The sequence below is a fragment of the Phyllostomus hastatus genome, unplaced genomic scaffold, assembly GCF_019186645.2.
Source record: "Phyllostomus hastatus isolate PE091 unplaced genomic scaffold, TTU_PhHast_1.1 phas_contig_64, whole genome shotgun sequence".
NCBI classification, from domain to species: Eukaryota; Metazoa; Chordata; class Mammalia; order Chiroptera; family Phyllostomidae; genus Phyllostomus; species Phyllostomus hastatus.
In genome coordinates this window covers 8,994,717-9,013,036 of record NW_025333928.1, presented here as the reverse complement: position 1 = coordinate 9,013,036, position 18,320 = coordinate 8,994,717, and the positions used below count along the sequence as shown (strand labels likewise).

The 18,320-nt window shown below is 47.7% G+C and overlaps 1 protein-coding gene across 8 annotated transcripts in view; it reads left to right on the top strand.

Moving 5' to 3' along the window:
* Positions 1–18,320, top strand: part of ITGAL (integrin subunit alpha L) — a 47,363-nt gene that overhangs the window by 22,774 nt on the left and 6,269 nt on the right. For 3 of the 8 annotated variants that reach the window (XM_045849027.1, XM_045849028.1, XM_045849026.1), the window contains 15 exons: positions 40–172; positions 3,657–3,808; positions 4,139–4,276; positions 4,771–4,968; positions 5,113–5,243; positions 6,396–6,556; positions 6,680–6,831; positions 8,370–8,486; positions 10,350–10,406; positions 10,499–10,572; positions 10,859–11,000; positions 12,835–12,945; positions 13,341–13,420; positions 13,530–13,616; positions 15,093–15,168. In XM_045849027.1, coding sequence (XP_045704983.1) covers positions 40–172; positions 3,657–3,808; positions 4,139–4,276; positions 4,771–4,968; positions 5,113–5,243; positions 6,396–6,556; positions 6,680–6,831; positions 8,370–8,486; positions 10,350–10,406; positions 10,499–10,572; positions 10,859–11,000; positions 12,835–12,945; positions 13,341–13,420; positions 13,530–13,616; positions 15,093–15,168 — 1,809 coding nt within the window. The remainder of the gene's footprint in view (positions 1–39; positions 173–3,656; positions 3,809–4,138; positions 4,277–4,770; positions 4,969–5,112; positions 5,244–6,395; positions 6,557–6,679; positions 6,832–8,369; positions 8,487–10,349; positions 10,407–10,498; positions 10,573–10,858; positions 11,001–12,834; positions 12,946–13,340; positions 13,421–13,529; positions 13,617–15,092; positions 15,169–18,320) is intronic. The other 5 variants (XM_045849033.1, XM_045849031.1, XM_045849032.1 and 2 more) reach the window with 3 other exon arrangements.

Genomic DNA, 18,320 nt, shown 5'->3' with positions numbered 1-18,320 from the left:
GTCCCTGCTTTGACCCTGCTTGTCTCCTTCCCTGGGCAGGGCCGTGGCATTGTGGGGACAGTTGGAGCCAAGGACTGGGCTGGGGGCTTTCTAGACCTGAAGGCAGACCTGCAGGATGATATATTTGTTGGGAATGAGCCACTGACACAAGAAGTGAAAGAAGGGTATTTGGGTGAGTACTTCTCCTTTATGTTGAGTTCTTTTGCTTTTAGGGGCCAGAGAATCACTCAGGCTGACTTTCAAAAAATAAATGAAAGCAATTAAGCAACAGCATGAATAAAACTCAGATTTTAAGTGTGGTTATAACATTCTCAACCTTTCTTTTAATAACTCCTCACCTGTGTATTAATCATGTTTTTATTTTCTGTACTTTATGAGATCTTGATATCTTGAAGCCTTGCTAATCATGGAGAGACTGCCCCTCCCAAGGCCGGCTCATTCTTACAAAGAGTAAACAACATGGCAGTGAGCAGGCCTTGCATATACCAGCCAACCAACCCAGAGGTTGTAGCCCCAACTGCCCCTTTTAGCTGACTTTGGCAAACCAAATCAACATTCCCCCTGATCTAACTCACCCCAAGGCCAGGTATTAGACACCTGAAGACCATCCTCGTAGCCCGAAGCCTGCCAACACTACTCAAACTATCCAATCCTAAACTTGCTCAAGCTTGCCCCCGCTGCCTCACTCATTCCTTCCCTCAGAAACCACAACAAAGACTCAGGCCATACTCACCCAGGCTCCTTCTGCCTCCTTACTAAGCCTGATGCTTCTCCCTGTGGCCCGGCATGGCCTGCCAGCCTGCCTCCTGCTTTGGGGAGCTGTAAGTAATAAACTTCTTTCAATGGCAGTGACCTCTTTGTGTTGTCACTTAGTCATACCTCTAAATTAAAGCCCAGGTCCATTTGAAAACAACCTGCCTCATTAGTAGGAGGAGCAGCAGGGACTCACTGAAGCTTCCTCCAGTTGAATTGTCCAGGAACTCCAGGGACTGAGTCTCCAGAGTTCTTCAGATGCCAAGCACAAAGGAAATGCATCTGGTCAATTCACAGTTGCTATTGTGTGCCTCTGCTTCCCCGCCCCACTGTTGCAGTCTTGTCCTGCCCAGTTCTGTAGATGCTTGTCTACCCAAGGTGATGGCCGCCTCAGACTACAGAGGGGCCCCACCTCTATGCTCGGAGGTTATAGCTCTTTTCGTTTACGTTCATGTAGTCAGCATGTCCCAAGGCCCAAAATGGCTCCAACAGCCCTGGAAGAGAACTGCTTCCAGGTTCTACCTTCTCACAGATTGAGAACCACCCTGACTCACCCATGACCTTTTGTCTAGGCGTGGGCCACTCCTTTATTAAACTCTCAAAACACTAAGATCTTATCAAATTCTTTCCTCGAGAAAATTTATGCCATTCACCTAGTACCTACCCTTCTAAGGGAAGCTGCCCTTGGTGATTTGGGGTTTTTTTTTTTTGACATTCTTTACTGAGCAAGACACTGTTATAAGTGCATGGCACGTATTAACATATTTTATCTCATTTTATCTTCACAACAGCTCTGTGAGTTGGCATTTTTATTATCTCTAGTTTACAGATGAAGGAACTAGATAGGTTAAATAACTTGCCTAGCCCTGGCTAGTGTGGCTCAGTGGACTGAGTGCCATCAATCAGGGCACATGCCTGAGATGTAGGCCAGGTTCCCAGCTGGGGGTGTGCGAGAGGCAGCTGGTCGATATATCTCATACATTGATGTTTTTCTCCCTCTCTTTCTCCCTCCCTTCCCCTGTCTCTAAAAATAAATAAATAAAATCTTTAAAAATAAATAAATAACTTGCCCAGGGTCACAAAACTGGTAGGTGGAGCCAGGGTAGTCTAGTCCCAAAGCCTGTGCGAGTACACCGCAGTGCCTGCACCACTGCTTTCAAGGTGGTTTTTCGTTCTTCAGCATCCTGCAGAAGAGCTGGCAGCGTTGCTCCAAAGCTAGGAACCTGGCCCACTACACAAGGGGGGACCAAAAAGAAACCCAGAATTATCTTCGGGAGGGTGGCCCTTTGTAGTATAGACTTCCCATGCTAGATGAGTGTTCTAGGAACCCATCTATATCAGTGTACCAGCCGGTGCTGTTGTGAGAGGCTGAGTTTGGCCTCGGTGAGTTTTTTTTGAAGACTCTTTCAATGGGTTTGCCCATTTCATGATGAGGGATTTATGTTGAGTTCTTTTGCTTTTAGGGGCCAAAGAATCACTCAGGCTGACTTTCAAAAAATAAATGAAAGCAATTAAGCAACAGTGTGAATAAAACTCAGATTTTAAATGTGGTTATAACATTCTCAACTTTTCTTTTAATAACCCCTCACCTGTGTATTAATCATGTTTTTTTTATTAAAAAACACCTGGCCACACAATGCTGAGTGTTAAGCAGTTCTTGACTAAAAATGGCCTAATCCCAATGTCCCATCCTCCATAGTCACCCAATCTTATCCTGAGTGAATCTTTGTTTGTTTGTTTCCCTGGATGAATAAAGTCCTCAAAGGGAAACTTTTTGCTAATGTGGGAGAAGTGAAACAAAAACAGCAGCAGCACTAAAAGGCATCAAAATCGATGAGTTCAAAACTGTTTCGAACAGTGGAAAAAATGTCTAGATGGGTGTGTTGCATTAAATGGGGAGGACTTTGAAAGTGACTCAAGTTTAAACGTGTAAGAATAAATACACAATTTTTTATAAATAAATTTTGTTTTTTGGGAGGTTCCTCCCCACACACATATGTACATATATATGAATAAATATAATCTTGAGAGTCTATTATGCTACTCTCTTTTAGGTCTTAGTTTAGACATCACTAGCATAGTGCTAAGCATTTTATATCCTTGGTCTTACTTACTCCTCAGAACCACACTATAAGGTTGGTACTACCCCCATTGTTTTTAGAGAAGAAAACTGAGGCTCAGAGCAAAGCAATTTACTCAAGATCACACAGCTAGGAAGCAGTAACACTAGAATTAAAACCCGTCTGTCCGATTGAAAAAGGCAAGTTCTTAACCCGTGTGCTTCAGCACTGTGTATGAATGAGTAGGAGAGTGGTTCAGCCTCCTCACTCTTCCTTTCACGTATGAAGATACGTGAAGCAATGTATGTATGTATGAAGATAGCCTGAAGCAATACCTTTAAGCAGGAAATTTTGTCAAGTCGCCTCCTTTATCTTTAATATTTCTGCAAACTTTGCATTCTTTTTACTAATATATCCCATTTTATGTTTTTTATTTTGTTATTTTTTAATATTTTATTGTTTATGCTATTACAGTTGTCCCAATTTTTCCCTCTTGCCCTCCTCACCCTCAGCACCCCCCCCCATATTTTATTATGTTTTTAAAAATATAATCTCACCAATCCTCAGGTGAACTGAGGCTCAGGAAGATGCACCACATTTAACTCATGGCTGCTTTCCTTGGGTGTATGTGTTGTCCACAGTGTGAGAAATGCAGCCTCAGATCAAGACAGGAGTTGTATTGCTTGGAGCACGTGGCTCCTCTTCCCAGGAGAAGCTCTTCTGGATGTTTCAGTGCATCTTTGCTACTGACCCAGTTTCCCAGGGTCTTCACTCCCCCTCCCCTGGGCTCTACCTTCTTCCAAGGCAGTCATTGTCTCTCCAAGTCCCATCCTCTCTCCTCAGGTTACACGGTGACCTGGCTGCCCTCCCGAGGTCTCATGTCACTGTTGGCAGCTGGAGCCCCCCGATTCCAGCATGTAGGGCGGGTGCTATTGTTTCAAGAGTCCAAGGACAAAAGACAATGGAGCCAGATCCAGGAGATAAATGGCACCCAGGTGAGTGTGACCCATGGGCGCTGCAGGTCAGGGGCTGGTATGACACTGTTCGTGCTCCCTGCTGCTTTCTGAACACTTACCCGCTTGCTGTGTGGCAGGCCCTGACAAGCGCTGTCACATTTGTTCCTCACAAAGTCCACTGAGGTAAACTATGTCATCCCATTTGCCAGTTAAAGAAACTGAACCTCAAAGAACCCAACTTGTCTTAATTCATACAGGCTCCAAGTAGGATCCAGAATGCAGACTTTCGTTTGAGACAGTGGATATAGCTGAGGGAAAAGGTGTATCCTGTTCACGGGCTCATCCTCAAACATCTTCCTCTCCCTGCAGATTGGCTCTTATTTCGGTGGTGAGCTGTGTGGCGTTGACATAGACCAGGATGGGGACACAGAGCTGCTGCTGATTGGAGCCCCCCTGTTCTATGGGGAACAGAGAGGAGGCCGAGTGTTTATCTACCAGAGAAAGCAGGTGGGGGTCAGAGCACTGAGCTGAGGGGGTGGGAGAAACAGATTTCCCAGGCCTGCGCAGGTCCCGGTTACTCTGAAAGGCCTTCCCTGTCTGTTCCCATGTTAATCAGACATACAATCAGACATACGATCTTTAGATCAACAATAGACAACAGCTACCACTCACTGACGGTAGACTGTATGAGGCCCAGTGCCAAAACTGTTACATATATAAGCTCTTCTTTGATCCTCACAATGGCCTCACAAGGAATTAGGAGCTTTATCTTACAATGGGAACACTGTGGGTTAGCAAGGCTGGGTGCTTTCCAAAGCCACAAAGTCACACACACAGCAAGAGGTGGAACTGGGACCTGAACTCAGGGTAGTCTGATGGAATTACCCGGATTCTGTGAGGGACCACACCCAACATTTCTTTAGTGTTCTTCACACATGAAATGTCTCACCCTGTGAAAGCCGAATGATTGAAGTGGAACTTGTCACCTTGCTCCTTCTTAGTGGGGGTTTGAAAGGATCTCAGAGCTGCAGGGAGATCCCGGCTACCCTCTTGGGCGATTTGGAGCAGCCGTCACTGCCCTGACAGACATCAACGGGGACAGGCTGACGGACGTGGCTGTGGGAGCCCCTCTGGAGGAGCAGGGGGCTGTATACATCTTCAACGGGCAGCGTGGTGGGCTGAGCAAACGGCGGAGTCAGGTGAGGCACCCTGCCTGCCAATTAAAGCCCATTCCCCAGATACCTGGAAGCCTCTAAGCCCAGACTCTATTCCCCGGCCTGACCCTTCCCACCCTCCAGTCAGTCCTCTTCCTAGCTTAGCATGAATTTCTCTCTTGGTCTCAGCGGATAGAAGGGATCCAGGTGTTCCCAGGAATTCGGTGGTTTGGACGCTCCATCCACGGGGTGAAGGACCTCGGAGGGGACGGCCTGGCAGATGTGGCTGTGGGGGCCGAGGGTCAGGTGATGGTGCTGAGGTAAGATGGGACTCCTGGGCGGCACCTAGCAGTAATTTCAGCTCTCATCCTTTGAACAGTTACTGTGTACAGGGATTGTGCTAACTGCTTATAGGCGTTAGCTCATTTGGTCTTCCCTCCAATCCCATAAGATGGGTTTTCTTTTTATACAGCCTCATGCCTTACTCCAAGCGAAACAGCTGCTTTACAGTGACAGAGTAGGATTTGGGCCCAAGCCTATCTGATGTTAAAACCTACAGAAGCAGCAACATGTGATGGCTTTAGAACCTAGTGACCTGGATTCAAGCTGAAGCTCTGCCATTTACTTGTTAGATGATCTTACCCCAGTCATGTAGCTTCACAGGACCTCAGTTTCCTCATCTCTGAGATGATGATTAAATCTCCTGCCTTACCCCATCTTAGAGTTTATTGGAAGCATCATGGAACATCATATAATGAATAGATATTTACTGAGCACCTACTATGTCTTAAATACTGAACTGGGTACAGAGTAAATGTGTGGGAAAGTATATAATAAAAAATTAAGCCAATAAAGATGTAATTATCGTTGTGATGAGTTCTATGAGGGAAATGAACGGGGTACTGTGAGAGAGAACAGCAGGGGTACCTACTGTAGATTAAGCATCCAAAAAAGGCCTCTCTGAGGAGGTGATATTTGAGCTGGTATTTAAAAGGTGAGAAACAGCCAGGCCTGCAGAAGTCGGGCTTAGGAGTTGTCCATGAGGAAAGCCCAGGAGGTGCCAAGGCTGCAACGGAAGGCAGCAGTCTGATATGGCTGGGACGGAGCCAGCTAAGGGCGAGTGTGGAGGAGGAAAGACTGGAGAGGAAGGCGGATGGTATGGATAGGAAAGAATCTGGACTTTATTGTATCACGTGGCGTCAGAGATGAGTTATAAGCATGGAAGTAGCTTGGTATGATTTCTCTTTTTAAAATCTCACTCTTCTGTATGGAAAATGGGCCAGAAGACTGCTAGCGTGAACTGGGGAGCCCTAATCACATACCATTTTTATCATTGCAAAGAGACATTGATGTTGAGGTCTACTTAGAGATGGAGGATCCCCCTGGCCTCTGATAGATGGAGCAATCCCTAGGTCTGCCTGGGGATTGCAGCTGAGGCCAAGGGAGAGAGTGGACTGTTTCCTGCCCTGCAGCTCCCGGCCTGTGGTGGATATCATCACTCTGATGTCCTTCTCCCCGGCTGAGATCCCAGTGCATGAAGTAGAGTGCTCCTATTCAACCAGCAACAAGAAGAAGGAAGGAGTTAACATCACAGTCTGTTTCCAGGTCAAGCCTCTCATGTCCCAGTTCAAAGGTCAGTACTGTCTTCCAGCTCCCCAGAACATCTATGCCCTTCCCCAGCACCCCGCCCACCAAAATCCAGGCTTATGGCCCCAGGATCCGCCACCATTCAACTCCTCCTTTTCACCCTGCTCAGGACTCCTGGTTGCCAACCTCGCTTACACTCTGCAGCTGGATGGCCATCGGACGAGAAGCCGGGGATTGTTTCCAGGAGGGAGACATGAGCTCAGCAGGAACATAGCTGTCACCCTAGTCAAGTCCTGCACTGAATTCTGGTTCCACTTCCCGGTAAGGGAACCGGCAAGGCTGCCCCAGGAAATGAAGGGGTAGAAGAGCTGATGCCCTGAGAGGCAGCACTGGGTGCAAGGCTTAGCTCTGGGTCATAGCTGAGTGACAAGTCACTTTGACCTCTCTATACTGTCATTTCCTCTACTGCACAACAGTAGTGATAATCTTAGTGTGTTTTCTTCTAGTCCTCCATCCATGTACAAAGACCTTTTCCACATGATTGTGATTATAAAGTACTTTCCATTTTTCCTACTCTTTTTTATACATCATGTATTAATAATGCTGCTACTCAGCTTTCATAATTATTTGTATGAGTTACAGAATATTCAGTTGGGGTAGTGTGTTATTATTTGCCTAGTACACATGGTCATTTATTATTCACATCCATCCCAGAAAAAGGTTTTTTTTAAATATTGATTTAAACAATTACTAAAACACTCAAAGACAGTTAGTTCATCATGGCCCTGTATAAAGTAGGTGTGACTATAAATTATTTGGTATATGATTGGTATATAAGATCTTGAAGTTGGTCTTATATTTTGTTATTATGGGAATTTTCAGACATACAAAAGTATAAGAAATAGTTGAATGAACCCCCGAGTACCTATCACCTAGTTTCAACAATTATCAATTGAATTTTATTTCATTCCTAACTCATCTTGGGGCCTCCTCACACCCTTATCTTTCTACCTCCCATCAGAAGACTTCAAAATTTTAAACATAAATGTGCCAGAGAAGAGGCATTGTGATGTGCTGGGGAAAACTAATGTTCAGACTTGGGAGCTGAAAAGATTTGGGTTCACTTATTAGTTCTAGTCCTTAGAAAAGCTATGCCACCCTTTTAGACCTTATTATCCTCCTCCTTAATGTGGATATGATATGCTTACCTCTCTGGGTTGGTAGAAACTTCAGGTGAGTGCGATTTGAGTGCCTTTAAAGTGCCAGTGTCAGGCACTGGCCAAAACAGAAAAGACTAAGCCCCACCTCTGCTCTCAAGGAACTAGGATTTCTAGAATAGTCTTTTTTTTTTACAGATTTTATTTATTTATTTTTAGAGAGGGAAGGGAGGGAGAAAGAGAGAGAGAGAGAGAGAAACATCAATGTGCGGTTGCTGGGGGCCATGGCCTGCATCCCAGGCATGTGCCCTGACTGGGAATTGAACCTGCGGTGCTTTGGTTCGCAGCCCGCGCTCAATCCACTGAGCTACGCCAGCCAGGGCTTAGAATAGTCTTTTATTGTGCAAATGTTAATAATGGTTGACTAGAGCAGTTTGACAAAGATTCAGGGGCTTCTGTCAGGACTCCTCTGAAAAAAGTGCGGTGCTAGGTTAACAATGTCTGCAGTGCAGTTGGGGTTGAGGAACAACACGAGTGCCAAGAAGCAACCCTGATGCCAGTAAATCCCTTTCTGCTGCTAGTAAGGAAGGCAACTAATTACTAGAATTTCATCATTTGTAAACTGTGGACAAGGTGTGTGTGTACCTGGAAGTGTAGTAAAAGTTTGCCTCTTGACATAAGATACATTCTTACCACCCTCAGGTTTGCGTTCAAGACCTCATCTCTCCCATCAACGTCACCCTGAATTTCTCTCTCTGGGAAGAAGAAGGGACATTGAGAGACCAAAGGGCGGTAAGCAGAGATCAGCTGGGGGAATTGGTAAGAAATAGAAATTTAATTTAGCAAGAATGTATTATAAAGGGGTCTTTGGATTAAAGCAACGAAAAAGCAAATATGGCTTACTTAAGCAGCAAAGGAATTGATGGGAGTTTGTATTTAAGAGAAATTTAGAAAAGCAAGATTGGGAGGAAGGGGTAGTAGGGTGGAGGCTCTGGGGCCCCTCCAGGGGAAGGAAAATGGGTGGACTCTCCAGGGCACACATCTCATTGGTCAGAACATAGTCACGTAGCCACACCTAATTACGAAAGGGCCTGAGAAACACATGAGGTCATCTGACCACATTAAAAAATAGAAGGGGAAGGTGAGGGAGGATATCCGGGGACAATGAGCAGTCTGCCATCAGCCTAATTTTTAAAAGGCCAAACTGTGTGATATAGGAACTCAGGATAGAAAAGAGCCCTGAGGTCACAGTTATCCAAAAATATTTTCGGGGGGAGGTGTTACTGTCTCAGGATCCTGCAGAATAAGTAGACTTCGGATGGGTAAAGAAAGGACAAGCAAAGCGAACAACAGCATGAGGAAAGGTATGGCGGTACGTTCAAGGTGAATGAGAGGTGTGCTCGGCTTCTGGCAGAGGGGCAGCTAAGCAAGAAAGAGGCCCTCAACGTCCATTTGGGAACTGGCTGTGGCCCAGGGGGTGGTGGGAATCCGTATGAATGTTGAGATTGGGTTCGAGCAGTCAGCAGAAGCTGCCAGGACTCTTGCCCCTCAAGAAAGAGTCTAGACGCTGCTTGGCAGGTGACCTGAAAGCACAGGACCCTGGAATCTCACTAGAATATACAGCTGGAAAACCATGAACTACTTCTGACTTCATTATGCTCAGAATGCAGTCCCACCTGCCTCACAGGGCTTACAAGGCCCAGGGGAAGCTGGACCCCTCTCCTCTCTCCTGCCCCTCTGGCGCACGGCACTCCAGCCAGCCTGAACGCTGTCCTGCTCCTGCTCCTGCACGGCACAGTCTCTCTTGCCTTGACCCTTTGTGTAGATTGTTCTTTCTTCCTTCCTCTCCATTTTCTTCACTTGGCTCCCTCTGGCTCATCCTTTAGATTTCAGTTGAGAGGCTATTCCTTCAGAAAGCTTCCCTGACCCCCAAGTGTGGGGTAGAATTTTCTTCTACATGCTCTAAAGATACCCTGTCCCATCATAACCCTGAAGATGCCAGGTCACTTCTCCCACCAGATCAGGAGGGCAGACCATGCATCCATTTTGTTCTTGGTGTTTCACAAATGAGTCCTGATCTCGCCCTGGCAGGGTGGGTCAGTTGGCTGGAGCATTGTCCTGGGGGGCATACCGGAGGCAACCGATCCATGTTTCTCCTCTTTCTCTCCGTCTCTCCCTCCCTGCCTTTTTTTCTCTCTAAAAATCAATAAACATATCCTCAGGCAAGGGGGGGAAAAGAAACTTAAAAAAAAACAAAACCTGGCCTTTATCTGACTAGAGAGCTGTTCTAGGGGGAGATGGGGTTTACAGAGGAGAAGCACAGTGAGAAGTCCCAGGTGGGTTTGCCCAGAGGCTGTGCAGCAGGCATTCCCACCAGAGGAGGGGACAGGCTAGGGGCAACTGTGGGAGCTGCCTGGTCAAAGCCCAGATCTCCTGCCCAGGAGAGGAAATGGACACACTGATCCTCAAGTTGCTGCCACAAGAGGAGGACTGCACAGATGGCCTTGGGCTGCATCCGGAGGGTCGGGCCTGCCTGAGAGGGGGCTGGCTCCTGAGAGGGGCTGACCACAGCTAGCCGGCTGAGCCACCGGCCCTGAGCTACAACCCTCTGCCTCCTTCATGAGTTCTGCTGCCTCAACTAACCTCTCCTGTCTCCCGGCCCTCCCACCCCTCCGTGTTCAGCAGGGTAAGGACAGACAGCCCATCCTGAGACCCTCGCCACACTCAGAGACCAGGGAGGTAAGAAGGGAAGAGTGGCCGACAGAGAGGCCAGGGCCAGGCCCTCCTGGGTCTGGGGGCCTGAGACTCCTGGTCCTTTCTTCTTGTTTCAGATCCCTTTTGAAAAGAACTGTGGAGAGGACAAGCAATGTGAAGCAAACCTAGGGCTATCCTTCCACCCTGCAAGGTCTGTAAGGCTCCCCACCCCTCCTCCTGCCCCACTCAGAAGACCCCTATCCACACTTGAGAGATGTTTTATCTGGCCTCATTGGCCTCCTGTGCGAAAGCAAGTCCCCCAGGCACTCTCGTCAGGATAAATGAGATCACAAAACTTAAAGCTGGTGCATAGGAGCTTATTTTGTGTGTATTTATTTTTTTCTGGACTACCAGATTCCTCCGTTGAGGACACCCCCACCACTGATCCTGCTTCCTTCACCTTGGCCCCAGTAACTTTTCCCTGATCTCCCCCTCAGATCCAGAGTCCTCCGTCTAAGCCCCTCTGCCAGCCTCTCTATGGAGCTGACACTGAACAACTCGGGAGAAGATGCTTACTGGGTCCGGCTCAGCCTGAGTTTCCCCTGGGGACTCTCCTTCCGAAAAGTGGAGATGCTCAAGGTGAGCGAGAAGGCAGGGCCTGCCCACATTACCCGCTTGACCCCGCAGCTTCTGGGAGCCATAGGCAGCTAGAACAGCCTGAAGACATGGGCAGCGGCTGGCACTCGGAGGTCCTAGGGCCACGTCTGGTTTTGCAGCCTGGTGGCCACCCTCAAGCCATATGACCCGAGATACAAGGTTCACCCAGTGTGAGCCTCAGATTCCACAACCAAAAAATGAGGCTGGGGACACCCACAGGATGAGTGAGACGGTCTCATGAAATGGAGCGTGACAGAGGCTCTGGGACCTGGGAACCAAGAATATGTTCACAGGTTTAGTGAAATCAACCTACCTTTTATAGATTGAGGGATGGCCTGGGTTGTTTGAAATACAACTTTTATTTTTAGAATTATTATTACAAAAGTAACACCCGATCCCCGTGGAAACTTGGAAGTTACAGAGAAGTTTAAAGAACATAATCACCCATATACTCAGCAATTACTACTTTTGCTATTTTGGTGTTTATGGTTCTGTTTGTACTACAAATCACAGCACTTATTTATTCTATATTTGAACTGAATTGGCATTTTGCTCTCCATACGGTTATTTTTTCTCCATGTTTAAAAAAATGTTTTTGTTGTGATAAAACATACATAATACAAAATTTGCCATTTTAACCACACAGCTCTGCGGCGTGGGCCACACTGACGACGTTGTGCAACCTTCGCCACTCTCTACTTTCAGGGCTCTCGTCATCGCAAACAGAGCCTCTGTGCCCCTTGAGCAATAACTCCCAGTTCCCCACCTTCTTCCCATTGTGACCTCTAATCTACTTTACATCTCAGTGGATTTGCACATTCTATATATTTCATATGAGCACAGTCATATATTTGTCCTTTTGTGTCTGTGTTACCTCACTCGGCATAATGTTTTTGAGGTTCATGTCATAGCATGTATGAATTTCATTCCCTTTTAAGGCTCAGTAATATTCCATTTTGTTTATCCACTCACCTGTCTGTAGACACTGGAATTCTTCTTATACAGCAATATTAAATGCTTCCTGAAGGGGCATCTAGTAGAGTGATAAAGAACTTGAGATCTGGAGTCAAACCAGCCCGTGTTCAAGTTCCTACCAGATCCCTGCCAGCTTCCCCAGCTGTGAGACTTTGGGGAAGTCACTTGACTTCCCTGAGCCTCTATTGCCTTATCTAATGCCCTTCCCAATCTGAGGCTGAAATTTTCACTCACAGAATGTGATGAAGATGAATGATTTTATACTGCTTAGTCTAGAATCAATCTCTTTTTGAAAATAATTGCTGCCCTAGCTGGTGAGGCTCAGTGGATTGAGCATCGGCCTGTGAACAAACCTAAGGGTCACAGGTTCAATCCCCAGTCAGGGCACATGCCCAGGGTGCGGGCCAGGTCCCCAGTAGGGGGCACGTAAGAGACAACCACACATTGATGTTTCTCTCCCCTCTTTCTCCCTCACTTACCCTCTCTCTAAAAATAAATAAATAAAATATTTTAAAGAAATAAATAGTTGCTGAATGTGCCAGTGTAGCAGCATTTTAACAGTATCACAATGTCCTCTCCTATAACCTCATCCCGGTTGACTGAACCACTCCAACTCTTCGAACTGCTTGATCACCTCCAGTTTTTCGCTATTATAAATAGTGTGGCAGTGAGCATCTTAGCACTAAACCTCTGGCTGCACCCCCGGTTCTTTGACCCCACCTTTCTGAGAATGTGCCCTGAAAGGGGCAGAGATGGAGGAGGTGGGCCCTGGGCACTGGTGGCCTCTGGGGAACCCCTCACCTTTCCTACTAAAAAGCTCGTCTTCTCTCCTCACCCCCAGCCCCATAGCCAGATACCTGTGAGCTGTGAGGAGCTTCCTGAGGAGCCCAAGCTTCTGACCAGGAGCCTCTCTTGCAATGTGAGCTCTCCCATCTTTAAAGCAGGCAGCTCGGTGAGTGCTTCAAGCCCCTAGGAACCAAGCAGCCAGGGCCTTTGAGCTCAGGATGGGAGGGGGCTCCTGGCCCTGGAGAAGGATGCTGGTGATTGGCAGAGAAGGGCTTACACCCCACCACCCCAAAGGGTATGTGTGCAGAGGTGATTTGTGTCATGTTTGAGAGCCTAGAATCACAAACTTGGAGTTGAGTTACTCATTTTCTGACCTTATACACACATGACTTAACTGTGTGTGATGGGGATAAAACACCTAGCCCAGAGCCTGAGATGTAGCAAGCCCTCAGTAAGCGGTTGCTGTTATTATGGATGTTGAGTATGGGAGCTGTGAGGAGCTAAGGCTGGCCCCTGAGGCTCAGGCCCTTCTTTCTTCATTGCCCTCTCTTCCCCTGCCAGGTTGTTATCCAAGTGATGTTCCACACGCTGCTGAACAGCTCCTGGGGGGACTTTGCCAAGCTGCACGCCAATGTGAGCTGGTGAGCAGACCCCAAACAGCACCCCCGGCATCCTGCCCTGGTCTCAGACTGCCATGCAGCTCTGGCCAAGCTCTGCTCTTGATACTGCCCTTCCTTTGCCCCAATGCAGTGACAATGAGGACTCAGGCCTCCTGGAGGACAACTCGGCCACCACCAGCATTCCAGTCCTGTATCCCATCAACATCCTCACGGAGAAGTGAGTCCTAAGCAGCATCTCACCCTCTCCTCCCACCCTCCCCACCCAGGGCCCAGACCTGGACTTCCTGAGTTACCTATCCCTCAAAACCCCTTCCCTGTCCTAGAGTACTCCACCCCCAGGGTAATTAGAACTGACTCCAGCTACAACCCCAACATTTTCAACACTCAGAAGGGCAAAGGCCCTTTAAGAGCTCTGAGTCAGATCAACATTTATGGATGGAAGCAGAAGCACATTGAGTACTGAGCTTCCATGAGGCCATGTGCCAGCTGTGTGCACAGCTGGTGACTTTCCCAAGGCTTTCACACCTCTTAAGCAGCTGTGCCTCCCTCCATTTTACTAATGAACAAACTGAGGCTCAGAGAGGGGAGGGACTGGCTCAGAGTCATACAGCTAGGACGTACTGACGCTGGAATCTGAACTTGAGTCTGAGTCCAAGTCTACAGCCAGTCTCTCTATTGTTTTCAGCTATGCTAGGTTCCTTTTTTTTTTTTTTTTTTTTGAGGGCTAGCACTGCTAGGAAAGGTGGGAGAAGAGTTTTCAGAAGGCCCTTGCCCACATAGAGCTTATATTCAGATTGAAGAGACCAAACTCACGCACACACAGGATCAGTGAGTCTCAGAATATTGCGGAAGGAAATGACCCATGAGGATCACTAGTTGGATTTTCTTATTTACAGAAAAGGAGATTAAGGCAGAAAAGTGGAGTGGCTTTTTAAGTTGGCTCAGTGAGGTAAAGACAGGGCCAGCATCTGAGCCAGGGTCTCTGGTGCTTTTGAACACAAATGCCAAACACAATGATATTGTTGGAATTGTGCTATAAAATTAGAGCCAGGAAAGATGATGTGGGTTAGAGGAGAGATGGAAGGGGTCGTGGAGAAGTTGGGGCTTGAACTGGGGTCTGGAGGGTGAGGACAAGGGCCAGGGAGGAAGGAGGACATTCTCATCAGGGACAGGAGCCTAGGTGAAGGCTCAGAGGCAGCAAACAATCAGACAGGTCAGGGAGCAGAGAGCAGGCAGGCAGACCGGGATCTGCCTTCAGACCTGACCCTGTGGGCAGCTAGGAGCCTTTGATGGATACCGTGTAGGTTTGTGGCAGGATCAAAGCATGGTGTTAGGAAGGTCAAGGGAAAGGCGAAGTGGGAGAGGGAGCCAGGGGCTGGTGCAGCTGTCCGGGAAATGAGCAGCGGGACCCGTACAGTGGAGACCCTAGGGAGGTGGTGTGCAGGGAAAGGAGCATGGCTCCAGAGACACATTCCCCTGGGTTCCAGGCCTGGGGCAAGAGGCCGACCCCTTCCATGAGCCTTAGTTTCCAAAAGGAAACAGCAGGGCCTTGTGAGGATTACATGAGGTCATGCCAGGGAGGTCCCTCGCACAGTGCTGGCAATTAAAAGTCTTCCCCTGGCCCCAGCCCCCAGGTTGCCTCTGGGTTGCTGTCTTCTTCACCTTCTACCTTGGCTCTTCTCTCTCTCCACAGCCAGGAGAACTCCACACTCTACATCAGTTTCACCCCCAAGGGTACCAAGATCCACCAGGTCAAGCACATCTACCAGGTACAAACCTTAATGTAAAAAGGTCCCTAAAGGTTGCATATTCACTCGGCCCCATCCTGGGGACCGAGGATACAGAGACCAATTAGACTCAGTCTTATCCTCAAGGGAGTCTAGCCCCCCACCTAGTTCTCCAGTCCTTTCTGTGTGGTTTCACAGCCTCCACCGACAGCATACTCACCAACTCCTTCCCACCACTGGGTAAATCTTTCTAGAATCACAGAACTTGAGAACCAGAAGGGCTCTGAGAAGAGAACCTGGTCTTTCACTGAAACATTTGATGAGACACTGTGCTCGTTTAAGTACTTTGCTAAGGCTCTGAGCAGGAATAGATAAAGCAGGGTCCCTGTCCACTTACCAAACCCTAGTAGTTCTGTGCCTGGTGCTTATGTACCCACCCCCTGTAATTCTCACACCAGCCTGTGAGAGCCCTATAACCTGCAGGAGGCGCTGTCACTCCCGTTTTACAGGTGAGAAGTCTGTGGCACAGACAGGTCAAGTAACTTGCCCAGGTTATACAGCCAATAAGGGGAAAGATGAGATCCAAGCACTTACTTGAACACCAAGATCCATGTGTTTAACCTCTAAGTTAAGGATCTGTCCTTTCTCATGCAACTGGCTCAGTGCTGTAGTAGTAGTCCTCCTTACAGGAACTCAGAAGAAGGAGGCTACCCCCCGAGCCCAAAGCTTGAGGAGTCTTAAGCTTTCTTAAAGTTAAACTCAGGAGAGGATTAGGCACTGACTGACCAGTCAAAAGCATTTTCATTTTACTGTGGAGAAGACAGAGGACCCAAAGAGGAACTGTCTCACCCGAGGCTGCACGGGGGTCAGGGCGGACTCGGAGAGGAGCCTGGAGCAGGTTTGGCCCCTTCAGAACAGAGGCCAGAGCCATCTCCCCTGGAGACTGTGAGGAAGGAGAGTGCCCTTTGGGAAGGTTGGATATCCACCCACTTGCATGGAAGTGGAAGGTTTGGAATAGCCAGTTGAGTTAGCTTCTAGTGCTGCTCGTTGGGATGGCTCGAGGTTCCCCCAGGAGGTTAACCGGGCCACTCCCTTCACCAGGAAGGCAGGATCCAGACCCCAGATCTGCCATTTGCACACTTATGTGGCCTTGGGCCAGTAGTTTATCTGTCTATGCCTCAGCTCCCCTGTCACAAATGGAGTTTGGAAAAAGAATTTCACAGGTGGCCATGAGGTTCGGTGGGTTACTTTCTGCCTGTCCAATGCTCGGCACCATGCCTGGGGAAGTGGAGGTTGTTAGAGGGGTGAGGTGGGTATTACGTGTGGCCCTGAGGTCCCCTGGCTACTGTGGAAGCCTCCTTACATTCTCGTCTCACTCAGCCCAGAACCATCTCAAACCCTTTGAGCTTCCTCTTCCCCTCAGAAGAGTCATCAGGACTAATACCTCCATCCACCTCACCACCCTCCAGCATCTTAAGCCAAGCAGATGGCTCCCCACTGCCTGGCCTCCAAGCAGCCACTCTTGCTGAAGGCCCTGATATGGTCTCTGTTTTCACTAAACCTGGCACAGTATGCGACATCGGTGATCCACACCCTCTTTCCTGAAACTGTCCTGTTACTCAGACCCTTTTTGCCACAAGGAGGTCAGCTGTAAGAACTGAGGTTTATTACAAGCTAGACAAGCATGAAACCCAGTGAGAACAGGACAGCTGGGCCATAGAGTCTCCTTCCTCAAGGTCACCAGCTCCCCTAGCTGGTAAGGAGCACAGGCTTCGTTTGGACCTGAAATCTTTTTGAACTCTGCATTTAAAGCTGTGTGGCCATAGGCAGTTTACTTGACCTCTCTGAGCCTCAGTTTTTCAATCTATAAAACAGAAATACTAACACCTACTTTATGGGTTGTTATGAGGAGCAAATGAGAAAATACGTGTCAAGTGCTTAGCCTAGTAGTTGATACATAAGGTATCTATCAACTTGCATGTCTTTAGAGTTATTATTACCACTGTTGCCTGAGGAATGTGATGGGGCGTAGTGATCTCAGCCTCTGGGTTAAAATGTCAGCTCTCAGACTCAGTAACTTCAGACAAAATAACTCAGAACTAAAGGAGATGATGCATGTATTGAGAAGCAGAAGGGGCCTTGAGCTCTCAGTGCTTGGAATGATGATATTATACACGGGTTCTAACCCTTTGTGTTCTGCTTCGCCACCACAGCCATTCCCTCACAGCAGGCATGTGCCCTGGGCCGGTGTTACTGACTGCTCTGGGTCAGTTTCCGTAGGGTCAGTGTGCCCCTTCCAACTGACAGCTCCAGATCGCGCCCCTCCTCCTTCTCCAAGCACCTGTCGCTGCAGCTTGTCACTCACCTCCCCTGGGATGTCTTCCTAGCATCTTTTTATTTTTGATCTTTTGACAGCTTTATTGATTCACATATCACACAGTTTACATGCTTAAAGTGCACAATGCAATGGGGTTTTTTAGTACATTCAAAAGTCATGCTGGCATCACTATAGTCTAATGTAAAACATTTGCACTGCTCCAAAAGAGAAACCCTGTGTCCATGTGTGGTCACTCCTTCATCCTCCCCCCGCCCCTGGCAACCACCACTTCTGTCTCTGCATAAATTTGTCTACTCTGGACAACACATGTAGCTGAAACCACACAACATGTGGTCTTTTGTGCCTGGCTTTTCTCACTTAGCATAATATTTTCAGGGTCAATCCATGTTGTAGGCTGTCAGTATTTCATTCATTTTTATTGCCAAATAATATTCCATTGTAAGATAGGCCACATTTGATGTATACATTCATCAAATCATGAACATTGAGGTTGTTTGCTTTTACTAGTATGGATAATGTACTTAAACATTCCTGTACAAGCTTTTGTGGGGACATGTTTTATTTCTCTTGGATATACAACTAGGACTACAATTGCTCCTCTTAAAACTTTGGTCTCAACATGTTCGAAATTTATCATCTTTTCCTATACCAGCATCTTCTCTGGCTTGCTTACACTGCTTTAAAAACACCAGTTTTTCCTCAAGCAAAATTCCCAAGTCTGGGTGAGTTTTTCCTTCCAGCGTGTCTGGACCTCCTCGTGCTCTGTAGTTTATATCCTCTTCTCTCTTTTGTCTCCGATACCGCTCCGCCTGGATTTCTCCTCTTCTTGCAAGGACTGCTGGCCCTGGCTCCCAAC